The sequence below is a fragment of the Mugil cephalus genome, chromosome 11 (assembly GCF_022458985.1).
Source record: "Mugil cephalus isolate CIBA_MC_2020 chromosome 11, CIBA_Mcephalus_1.1, whole genome shotgun sequence".
In the NCBI taxonomy this organism is placed as follows: domain Eukaryota; kingdom Metazoa; phylum Chordata; class Actinopteri; order Mugiliformes; family Mugilidae; genus Mugil; species Mugil cephalus.
The window spans coordinates 19,442,353-19,455,331 of record NC_061780.1 but is presented as its reverse complement, the minus strand read 5'-3'; the positions used below and the strand labels follow the sequence as shown (position 1 = coordinate 19,455,331).

The 12,979-nt window shown below is 43.2% G+C and overlaps 1 protein-coding gene across 1 annotated transcript in view; it reads right to left on the bottom strand.

Moving 5' to 3' along the window:
• me1 (malic enzyme 1, NADP(+)-dependent, cytosolic) overlaps nucleotides 1-11,936 on the bottom strand; it is a 74,535-nt gene extending 62,599 nt beyond the window's left edge. Inside the window, exon 1 of the mRNA XM_047599316.1 lies at nucleotides 11,720-11,936. Within this exon, the coding sequence (XP_047455272.1) occupies nucleotides 11,720-11,848 (129 nt within the window). The 5' untranslated portion in view covers nucleotides 11,849-11,936. The remainder of the gene's footprint in view (nucleotides 1-11,719) is intronic.
• Between the last annotated feature and the right edge of the window lie 1,043 nt (nucleotides 11,937-12,979).

The window sequence follows — 12,979 nt, the reverse complement described above, 5'->3', positions numbered from 1 at the left end:
ATCGGTGACAACTCATTATCTCTCGTCTTTCTCCTCTCCAATCAGATCGGTGACAGACAGCAGCACACGACAAGCCTAATAAACCTGCCAGAGGGAGAAAGACCAGACCACCTGTACGAAGCGCTACACAAATGGCTCATTCAATGCAAGACATGAGACAACAACCAGGGATGTCTAAGAGTGCATATTGAAATGTTAGATGCAGGGATGGATTGAAAAAAATAAATAAATCCCCATGCACCTACAGTTAATCACATGTTTTGAACTTTGTCCACCCTTAGCTGCAAGTTTCTTCCAGTAGTTTGCGGTAGGAAGGCTGGAATTTATACTCCATGTCTAATCTTTACATTTGGCATGTGTCCGCCTTTCACAATTTGCAAGAAAAAATGCAAGAATGTACGGGGCATAGGTGTCACATAAAACACACAAAGAGGCCGTTAATAATTTGTAGAGCAGAACGGAAACGACGTCAATGTAAAGAAGTAAAATGGGTCAGTGAGTTCGACAAATATTTGCCCCTGAGACTTCATACAGCTGATATGTAATCTAAAGGCTAATCTATGTACGTCTGTAGAGGAGGTAAAGGTTCTAAATATCTAAAGGAAAATTGTACCGAATAAAGTACAAAGCGTGATAATAATATAATTAGATGTGAAGCTAACTGGCAATGCTGTCAGTGGGGTCTCTTTTGTTTTTGTTTTTTGTAGCCGTTTAAGCTCCCTCTTTTGAATATGGTTCAGCGTAGCCGCTTTCTCTATTGTGTCCAAAGCCTCTAGATTTTTTCAGCGAAGGCCAGATGCCCCCTCTCCCCATCTGTTTCCTGCTAAAATGGCAGCCGTAGCAGGGTTCAGCAGGACTGCCCTAAGAATAAAGCCCTGTAAATCCATCCCTTCCTCTCAGGAGGAAGAGAAAGAGCAGCCATCAGCTTCCACACGTCTCCTCTCAGGATCCTACGGCCTGACTAAGCTCTTCCCAATGAATACCTCCCAGCAAATGTGCCGTGTCAGGTCACCATGTGTACTCACATTCCAAAACAAATTTGGTCATTAGCAGTCAGACTTTGTTCAGAGGGCCAAACGCATCAATCAGAAGGGTGACTAGGGTTGGTGCTGTACTGTGCTCCTAATATTGCAATCAGATAAAAGCAATGAGAAAAAAATGATCAGTGACTTCATCCTCGAGACATTCACGACTGAACCACCTGCTTTTGAGTCAGATGTTGATGTTAACACTACTTTCGAGGAGTGAGTGCTATTGCCTCTGTATAAACAACATGAGCTTTTTGGCTAATGTACAACCTGACACCAAACACAGACACAACATTAAAGTCACTGACAAGAGAAGTAAATAACATTAACCATCTTGTGACACTATAATGTTCTGCTGGGACAATTTTGGACCTGGCGTTCATGTGGATGCTAATTAGACACGTATCCCCCACCTAGACCAGACAAGGCATCTGCATCACATAAGCAATGACACGTCTTGATGGCAGCAGCAGCCATCCCCAGCAGGATGCAGCCTGACACAGGCACACACACAAAAACGGTTTAGGAGCAACTCCAAAAAACATGAAACACAACACAAGGTGTTGACCTAGATCCCAACCAACTCAAGTATCTGTGGGAGGAACTGGAACAAACCTGATCCACAGGACACCCTCACAAGGGCCATGTCCGTTCTCTGATGAGTCACAACTGTTTCAAAGCCACAGGGGAGACCTACGCAGTATTATGTTTCAATGGTTTAAAGTTATAATGTCGTGGGTGATTGGTGTATACTTAGATTCAGGATTCAGATCACTTTAAAGGGCTAAAAAAAAAAAAAAAACGCATAAAACAAAAGACATGAACTCCTTCTTATTTAAATGCTCCTGTATGACTACAAAGCATTCAGAGTTCCAAGAAAGATTAATTGTAAAGTAAAACCAAGGCCAAATCATTCAATCAATCAATCAATCAATCAATCAATTTTTGTTTGTATAGCCCTTTACAATGAACAAACATGGCTTTTGAACAAACTATATGACTTTACAATAAAGCCATAAAACAATACATAAAACCACAGTTGAAAAGTGCTACAGTGCTGGAGAATATTAAAAGCTTTCCAGAAGTAAAACAGACAAAGTACTGTCCTAGTCAGAATTAAACATCACTCTAAAATAAAAAAAAAATAGGTCTTCAGCTTTGATTTAAAAACACTGGGATCAGTATCGGTGCAAATGTTGGGGGGCAGTTTGTTGCACGGTCTGGGAGCAGCGACAGCAAAAGAACGCTCACCTAACTGTTTGTACCTCAACCAGTGGAGTGATCGTTCTTTCGCTGCGTCCACAAACGACAAACTATGTAACACTAACCAGGCATTGCCGTACTTTGACCACTTTATTTGACTTAATTTATTTCATTAAAGGATTACTGTACATTTCAATTTCAATGATGGCAGTGAAAGTCTTGGAATAACAAGAAACAAAGATGACTCAAAGAGAGTTTCAAGTCTCTGCACTTCGAGAGCGTAAAAAAAAAAAAAAAAACTATGCCGTCAATTCACAACTCACTTTCATAAGTCACGAGCTCAACTCCCAACTCCGAGTTCTGAGACTGACCAAAAAGATCGTCTTAAATTCCTCCTCTCGAGCAAACATTCGAAGCGCAGGGCTTCTTAAATCAGGAGGTGTCAACTAGTGAATGTACAGACACACTTGTTGGTCCAACAGCCTTGAAAACCGAGCTGCTGTTGACTTAGGGAGGGCAGCCTTAAAGTGGGTGGAGGTAGCAGACATGTAGGGCTCTTCAAACACATCCAGTTCCCTTGAGGCAGCCCTTTTCATTCTCCACAGTCCAGGTCCCTTAGGAGCCTGAGTGTTGCCGGGAAAATGTCCAAGGCCCTTTAGAAATCAGCAGTCTGTGAAACCGGGGATACAAACATTCGCTTTTGGCTAGTAAGGCCTCAGCATTACTCTACCATGTTTTGGGTAACAGCACTGGGCTTTGACAGTCATGTCCGACTTGACAGAAGTTTGTGACTCTCTTTCATTGAAATCTGATTCGCATAGCCATTTTCTGTACCAACAAGTAATATTCCACAGCTGTGTCATGTGGAAAGGGTCCATGACAAAAGACACAATTTAAAGTAATCCTTCATCCAGTCATCCAAGTAAAATAACAACCAGCCACGAGCTGCATTGATAAGACAGATGTCTACTTAGACAGTGAAGCGTCCACTGGCTGAACTGCCTTAACAGAACAGGAAATCTCCAATTAATCTCTTTGTAGTCCCACAGAGAGCCAATCCAATTTCAAAAGCCGTCTCAAAATACCCAGCTAATACTGGTGTCAATGCCCAGAAGGGCATTTTTAAATCCGACTTTGCACCATTGCTCTTTCCGCACTGTGTCCACAAGGAGCGAACAGGCCTCTCCCACCTCTGTCTGCAACTTCTGTTCAGCACCGACCTGTCGTACAAATGTCAAGCCTTACGGTGAAATGGGTTTTCCCTGTTGCCCCTGCTAGTTTCTGTGATGACAGAAATCTGCGCTGTCCAAATGACCACCTACTTAGCGGCCAGGCGTGTGAATGCACCGTGAAAGGAAAAAAAAAAAGTGGGGGGTGGGGGGATGAAAAAAGCTTGTATCCTCACTGAGCAGGCATGCTCCAGTAAATGTCACGGCCTCTCACTTAAAAGAAAAAAGAAAAATCTATATCCTAAATGTGTTTTGGACGTGATGGATGGAAGCGCTAGAATATACTGGCAAGGTAAGTACTGCTGCACTAGGCTGCCAGGTGAGCGCTAATGGCAGCCATAACAGTTTTCCAAACGTCGTGCTATTTTGTCTCTGCTATTAATCATCATTTCCTATAATTAAGACAAGAGCGTTTTGTTTTAATCTTTTTTTTTTTTTTTTTTAAGATAGCGAGCTTACCAATCGTCATTTAGCTGTATGGTATGCCTAAATGTAAAGCTATCGAAATCTCACATTTGCATACCTTAATAGGTTAAAAGTCCATGTGATATATGTACGCTTTTCCATTTGTGGAGCACTTTATACTAACACAGATGAGGTCAAATAAAGGCGGTCAGTGCAGCACTGTTAATAGCTTCCCTCTGTATTCCCCTCAAAAGACAGCACGCTATTATTGGTCAGTTCAAATTTGAGTTCAGTTAATCAAAGTTGGACCCAACAACAAGAACATTTTGTTTCCTTCCAAGCAAATCCACTGATCAGAGCTATTCACCAGGCACAAAGGGATTTTGCTGCACAGTCTCAGCTGTCTGAATGCAGACGTGACCGGGCCTTTAGCCTTTTAACTGGAGCCCATTAATACGGACCCACTCTTTTTTTCTGCTTCCACTTCACATAACCTGTCAGTCTGCACTGGATCATTCACAGTGATAGCCATCTCTCCTGAAAAGAAAAAAAAAAAAAAAAAAAAACATTTGCATATAATGGCCACGCATCCACATTCTGAAGAACACTGAAACAAAATACTGCCTTTAAATTCTCTGTGATGTACCTTCGCTAAGACATGACACTGCACTAATATAACGCACAAAAGCAGCATTGAGGAGGAGAGGAGGGGAAAGTGGCATGCTGAAGGAGGTGGGATGCTTGAGATGTGCTTCATAGGAAGGTGATGAGGCTCAGACAGTCCCCCTCTTTCTGTCTGGGACAAGTTAATGGCTTCTCCGTTGTACTCACATGAATGAGGACCCATCTCACCAGAAAAACACAAAAGTGAGCTGAGGAGGGAGGGGTTGTCGTGAAGGATCTGCGGCTGAACAAACATCAGAAGTGCGTGTGCGGACTGTTGAACTGACAATCTGATCGTGTTACACTCAGTTTATTTTGGGCCAGCACCGAAGAAAACACTGATAAAACCACTTATGGGGCAGCAGGTTAACAATGATTCTGTGTGTGTGCGAAGCTCGGGTTTGCAGGTTGGTCACGGGAGGGGAACGAGGCCGCATTTTCTCTCCTCCGTCTGGCCGATCCACTCCAGTCTGTCGGAGGAATGTCTGGTCGCTAGCGTTGCGTGTGGTCGACCTGAAGCACCTGCCCGCACCTGGCAAAACCCACACACGTGCATAAATATATGACACACACATATCCATAGAACCCTGTGGTCCACATCCTCGAGGGGGTTGACGAGTGCAGCTGTTGTCCGTGAAGTCTCAGTTAAACGATAGCTTCTAATCTGACTGCCAACATCAGGCAGTCCAACGTCACCTAACCACTGTCTTACAGGGGCAAGATAGAGGAGATGAAATTAAATTAAGTACCTCATATGCAATTGTATTTGGAAGACTCACATGCTCATCAGATTGAAAAAACGTGACTAGCAATGTGGCTAATGTTTTTTTGCACAGTGCTATCAAGCTCCAGATCTTTAATTATTTAAAGGTCTTGAAGATTTTGAGATTTAAACGTTTGCAGTTAAGAGGAACTGCAAAGATTTGGGGAAAGATGCTTCTTTTCTCTCTTGCCCAGAATGAGATTAGCAGATTGATAGAGCTCTTCTGTCTATATGACAAATATGAAGCCAGAGTTTAGGCTTACTACATTAAACCCGCAGCCACCATTACCACTAGAAGCAACAACTAGAGGAAAACCAAATATAGCTTAACCAAATGTAGCTAAATGTATCTCTAAAGTTCATTTTTTGATCAAATCAAATCAAAGATTGCAGTGATTGCAGCTACTTTCTCGAGTCTTGTTTCCAGACACTTTTTACAGTCACTATGCTAAGCTAGGCTAACAGTCAACCCTCTCCAGATCCCCTCACACATACCCGAGTGGGGAATCAATCCACTCATCTAACTCCCAAGAAACAAGAAAGAAACAGACGTATTTTTCATCATGTTGAAGTGTTTAAGCATTGTTGGGTGAAAAATGTGACATTTGTCCAAATTAGCATGTTTAGATTAGTGATTAAGAATGATAAATGCAGAAAATGATGCCCATGGGAACATGGGCCCGCCGCACAAACACAGCATTGCTGTAATACTTCACCGACACAGACAACTGTGAGAACAAGCTTTTTTTACGCACAAGGATGTCCATAAAATAACCTTGTGTCATGCTGACACTTGACTCAGTAGGAATCAAGACTCTACATTGCTAATCAGGTCATCACAGTGTTTTGGCGCTGGCACTCTTTTCAAGGGTGTGACATAATTCATTTAGAGAGCGTGCATTCTCATAAAAGTCTTACCAGGCCTGATGTAGACACAGACCAGCTGGAGCACATTGTGTTTCACACGAAAAACCGAGAACGTTCGCACAGAGGAAACCAACTAAAGCACGACATACAGCCAAATGAGAGAACAGAATTTAAACCAGCAATATTTGCTACCATTGCTTTGTTTGTCACTAAATTTATTTGCGTCGTTCCCCATTAAACAAAAACCTGGCAAGAGGGGTGAAAGTGTCTGGGAGCAAAAGTTGCAGAGTGTAGCGGCCAAACCGAAGTAAACCCCACGTGAGAGCCTAATGGCTTCCAGTTGCTTGTGGGGTTTATCAGGATCATCACCATTCGGCATACCAGCACATCCTCACTGCCCAATCTGATACACTGCTGTTCAGAGCCTGCCAAAAGCACAATTTCTTAATTTTCGTTTCCTTTCATCTGAAAGGCCATATTGCAATGTCATGTCTGGAGCCTGTGGTTAGAAGTGGGGCATCCAGTTGTGGAGCTGTCTGGAGTTAGGATCTTCATTTCACTCGCCACTCAAATGCTTAAATGAAGCGTGATCGTGATTTTGCAGACCTCAATAAACAAAATCAAGGGGATCGACTTGAGTTTATAGAACTGAAAAGCATGAATGACAACAACATTTGTCACTCAGCGGCACAGTCTCTTGCATTTGAAGGTTGTACAAACTGTCGGCGCGTGACTGGTGTTATGCAAGAGACTGAAAGAGAAAAAAGTCAGACAAGAGCTGCGGTTCTTATCACCCTCGAACTTTACGACCGACTGCACTTGTTACAGTCGCCGTCACCTACGGTGCTGAGCCGCTGAATGGGCGTCTGTTGGGGCGCTGACACACCGGCAGCACAGTTCAGTGTTTGAGGTGAAACAGCATCCCCGATCGGGTGCCGAGAGCGTTTTTTAAGGAGTTTGTTGTTGTTGTTGTTGCTTTTCAAGGCAGCGGCAGCAGCAGCAGCAGGCGGAACCAGCGTCAGAGGGACGCACTGAGGACAGAGATTCACACAGATGCCTCATTAAGGTGCGATCAAACAGAGAGACAGAGGACTTCTGTGGAGCGTGGCCAGCGCTCTCTTCGCGCCACAGAGGACCCTTTCTACGCCGCGCACCCCACTCCATCTCTTTATTGCAACGGCGAGTGCACAAAACACACCTATAATATCCGGTTCCACCTCTGGACAGGGAGGAGGGGAGAGTTAAGAGTTAAGGTGAAGCTTTGTGTGTCCACACATCTGCCGCACAGGTACACGCGCATGTGTGGAGAGATTAAAAGGAAATCGAAGCCCGTCGACGTGAGGACAGGCCGCTTTCACCGCTGGATCCCTCAGTATCAATTAGCAGGGCTGTGCTGTGACTGGCTCCTGTTAGAGGTGAAGTGGGCCAGCTGAGGGGGGTAAACACACCTCGTGCCCAGGGGGCTCGCTGAAATCAGAAGGAAAGCAACAACGAGCCGCTGCCAGAGCCACAGAAGCCTGCCTGTGCCGTGGCCACTAACACGCTTTAGCCGTCACTTCCTACCTTCTCCTCCAATTTCCTTCCCTAGCTCATGTAAGGGCCCGAGAGTGAATGGTTAGCCTCGCAGCATAATAAACCTTTTTTTCTGCTATTACTCCAACCTGTCCAGGCTCACTTTAGCAAACTGATGTCAAGTCTACCAGACACAACCAACAACTTTTATTAACTACAACGCTACACTCTGGAATATATTTGTCCTCGCATCACCTCAAACCACAAAAATACATTTTTAATAACATAAAATTGCTGAAGATTCTACAATTTCACTTTTGGTTAAAATATCTTTTAGTTTACAGCGGCCAGATAAAAACAGCTGAGTATAAACGGTCACAGAAGGCTCCTAATGAATCTTATTAGACCACACTTTGTTCCAAAACAACACATACCGAGCTCATTTAAAGACGCCCAACTTGTGAGCGAGATGAAAAGCTGCACTGTAAAGTGAAGAACAAAGGGCGGCGCAAGTCGTAACAGTGAGTCCCAACACCGCTCAGAAGAAAGAATGTGCAGAAAGAGGAAGAAATGCATTCATCCAAAGTGTTCATCCAAAGATTCAGTCCTCCAAAATAAAGGTCATGGATTTGAATATTTGAGGGGTGGCTTATAACAAACTTTGGTCAAAACAGACAAAACGTGGTGCAACGTCTTTAAGTGGCAGGCAGGGTTTAGCTTCCACGTGAATTTAGGTCAAGCTATCTAGCCCTTATAAGACCCCTGCTGTACACTGGGTCCATTCAAGGCCCAAAGGTGTAAATTGAGATGTAAACAAACAGTTTACTAGGCCAGGACTCAGCGCCAGAGCTACAGGCCTCCAGACTGACCTCTACGTCAGACGGACAATCTGCTCTCGAGTATAAAGAAAAAAAAAAGTATTTCAAATCAAACCAGCGAGGCATTTCAATCTCTTCAAATTACCGTAACAGAAAACGATGGCAGCTGGAATTAACAAAGATCCAAGGAACTGTGAAGCATCTGTGTTGTGTTACTACACTGGGCTCCTCACATGACCCAAAAGCCTTTTTCTCCCCAAACACAGTCACTGGAAAAGGAGCTGTAAGACTATGAAAACAGCTTTCCTGTAAAAATATCCCTTTGTACACCTGAACTTACTCCGTTCAGTCCAGCAACCATCTAAAAAGTCTTGAAGTGACATGCTTTCACCTGGCTAAACAGTGGAAAAGATGCCAATGCACATTGGTGTAAAAACTTGGAAGCATAAATGTGCTTGCAGGAATGGGATAGGTATTTTTGGGCATATGTGCCCGTGGAAAATTTGTAATGAATTGACATGAGCTCATAAGTAAATGATGTAATCGGTCAATTGACACAATGCAATGAAGTATAAAGAGGGATTTCATTCTTAGAAGGAGGAGTGGTGGAGGGCCATTTCCATTGCTTTCACCCAAGAAACTTTGTTTCCTGGAACGGATCGCCGTTTTCTTTTTGGAGTGTTGTTTTTGTTTTCAGTCACTGTTTGGTTGGGTTTGGGCAACGAAACCGCTTAGTCAGATAGAGAAACAAAATCACGGCTTGGGTTCAAGTAAACTCTTTCACAATGTTTAACACATGCTTCAAGGAAACTTCTCCTTTCTCTAACAAGTTTCTTTCTTTTGGTGTTTTTCTTCGCGACCGTGGCGAAAAGTCCCCGGTTCAGTTGCAAGACTTCGTCTACACACTTAGACTGACAACAAGTACAGTCGCTTTTCCGCTGAGGATAAGCTGGTATGAATCGGTCTGCGAAATGAACAGCCCCTGCTTCTGAACCACTGATATACAGATCAGCCACAACATTATCCTACTGACAGGAGATGCAGATAACATTCTACTGGGTAAGGTTTGAACCTAGCATGAAATAAAATGCCTAGTAATGACGCTCCGTGATTGCATTTGAACAAGAAATTGACACGCTAAGTAGAAGAGAATGCACACACTAGTTGAACATAATGACAAGTGGGACAACAACTAGAGGCGAAAGGCAGCTTTAGAGGTAAAAGACAAAGACATCACAGACATGGATGTGGCCAGATATGTTGTCTAAGGCTGCCTTGCAGGTAAAACAAGCATCAAGATAAGATGGATATTCAAAATATGTCATTGTTGAGCCAGCAGGTTCTTCAAGAAAAGTCATTATTAGGAAAGCTGTAAAATATTGACAATGCACTGTTGCAGGGCTGTGTCTCCAGGGTCACATTTCCCTATTATTTGCTGGACGTTGCATCATTCCTCCTTCCTCTTTGCACTAACTGCCCACTAAGTGTGACTAAGCATAAAAGTCAAAGCAGAGGAAAACTGATGTTACACACAGGGCATTTATTTAACTGTTTGAACTAACACAATGCATTTCGAATTCAAGCTTTCACAAATTCTGTACAACAAAACGTGACATTTAAATCTCTGGTCGGATACATCTGCATTACAAAGGTTGCCCTAATTTGCTCTCAATGGTCACACTGTGTCCGAACACACCTCGGCCTGGTACACCAGACACACTTGCACACAGAAGAGCAAACACACGTGGGTTCATGCGCTCAATTTGGTGCTCCAAGGAGTGGAGTCATTAACCTGCCAAACAAACAGGCCACTGTGCAGCAACCATCTCACCACTCCTCACCCCACAGACACTGGCCTGTTTGAACTCCGCTATCTCACTTATCAGCCCCCAGGCAGGCAGGCTCCTTCAGCTGACTGCAAGCTTTATCAGTCAGGGACAACTTTCACTCTAAGAAAGTGAATAGCTCCCTGGATGCCTATTTTGGACATAGTCAAATAAATGAGAACTGGCCTTGTAATAAGTCTAAATTTGTCAATAATGTCGTGTAGTTTGCAAAACTGAAACATCTGTGACAGAAAAAAAAAAAAGACCAGAGGGGCCAAAAAATAAAGAGTACAAGAGTTCTAAGATGACGTCGACTCCGACACAGAGGAGCTGGTTGATACTCTGTGTTTTCAGAGCATACTTGGTATATGAACACCCCTGAATTCAGTTGTTTTGAAGGTCAATCAGCACCATGGACAGAGACCCTGTCACCACAGCCTGACCCCTGAGGCCCCAACCGTTCAAAAAAAAAAAAAAAAAAAAAAATGGGAGAAAACACTGGAAGGGCTAAAAAGGCTTATTGTTTAGGGAGGCATGGGAATCAACACAACAAGTTAATGCAACAGGAAATGCTGGTCATGCAAATAATATTTAAAATTTGGATTTTCCACACAACAACATGCACGGTCAGCCCACTGTCTCCTGATCTACAAGGAAGCAACTCAGCATTATTTTTTGCATGATTAGGCACTTTCCAACTGGAGCCCGTTCCTCATTTAAGAAAGGAAAGTAAAAGACATAAAACAATAACAATATTAAATATTCATAGAGCCTGAGTCATCATTTTTTTCTTTTTTTTTTATACCCCACTGCCTTTGCTGTCTGTATAAAACAATAGGTGGCATGGCAATATTAACAAAAGCCCCTCTCTGTGGGGCAGCAGCGCCTCTTTAAATCTAAATATAACCGCGTCTAAAGCGGATACCTAAAGCTCCTGGCTAATGCTACGTTCACTTGCTCCTCTATGAGTCCATCGGGGGTCCAGATTCAAAACAAGGAGCCTTACATGATCAAATATATGCTTCATAACTCTAATATATTTAGTTGTTGCTTTGTGTGTGCGCACTTAAAGAAGCCCATTAATCAGCATGTGTCAAAAACTTCAGTCATGTTTTTGTTCAGGTGTGAATTTTTTTCCATTAGCGCTGCAGTCAGTCATCGGTCAGTCGCAGATTGTTATGGGCCAGCAGCTAATCTCTGAGAGCTACCTCCAAACTCTGGGAATTATGTAACAGGATGTGACCATTTTAGCCTATTAAAATGATAACCGAAGAGTAGACTAACTAAGCCGGTGTACTCAGAGTTTAAAATTTCCCACAGCGCCTGAAGGCATCAGCTAACTCCTCAACCTCGTTCAGTGGAAACGAGCTGAAAAAACTCGGACGCGCGCTGCACCTACACTCACCTTGTTCAGGAGGGGGTTTCGGGTGACTTCATAGCCCCTCTTCTTCGTGTAAACGAAGTTTTTCCCCTTTTCCTCGGACTTGTGCATCTCCGTTTCCACCGACTCCCGTCTGACCAGCCCGTGTGCCATGTCGTTGCCTCTTTAAATAGTGCGGCTGCGGCGGTGAGCTGTCGTAAACTCAACAAGTGGATGCGCAGGTCCGCTCGAGGAGCCGCTCCGTTTATAAGATGAGCCTCCTTATCAGTCAGGTTGCTTCATTAGGATTCACCGCGCCGCCTTGACACGAGCAAAGTTCCTCATTGCAATATGACCTGGCAACAAGTTCTTGGAACATAATTACTGACCAAACAAAAACATATCAGTTAATCCCGTCATACCTATAAATACCTTGGTTAACATTAGGTTTTTACCCTTTTACCCAGGGTAGTTATTTATTTATTTTTCTCTCAAACTGAGATTTATAATGTTGTTTATATAATATCCACAATGGAGCATTTCCATTATTAAAAAATAATAATTTTTAATATTTAATAAAAGAAAAGCTAAAGTGAATTTGAACAATCTTATATGTAACTATTTATACAAACTAGTACATTGTTCATAGTGTTCAGGCAAGCTGATTAATATTGTTAATTTCAGGGACACAAATAACATGAAATGCTACAGGTAATATACACCAATCAGCCACAAACTACTCAGTAGTAAATAAAATAATCAAGTAAATAAAATCGACCATCGTGTGACAATTCAGTGTTCTGCATTTGAACCTGACATTTTCGTGGATGTACCACCCACCTAGACCAGACCAGGCACCCCCCACCCCACCCTAGCAATTAGCAATTATACTCCTTGAAGGCAGCAGCCATCCCCAGCAGGATGCAGCCTGACACGGACACGCACCAAATTCCCTAAATCCCAGACTAATCAAGCACTGGAACGAGCCTGATCCACAGAGGCCCATCACTTAAACCAATGAGACCCAAAGGCCACCACTAATAACGTTCTGTTGCCAGACACCACAGGACACCCTCAGAAGGCCTGTGTCTATTCTCTGATGAGTCACAACTGTGAAGAAAGAAAGAAAAAAGCTTTGGAAATGTTTTCAACCTCCAGTCAAAACAGTTTGGAGGCACAAGCGGCAACCTACACAATATTAGGAGGGTGGTCATAATGTTATGTCTGATCAGTGTTTATAATCTATAATATTTCCCTGAAGAATGGTATTGATAGCAGTTAGCATGGGTAAGAAATGAGACTGTA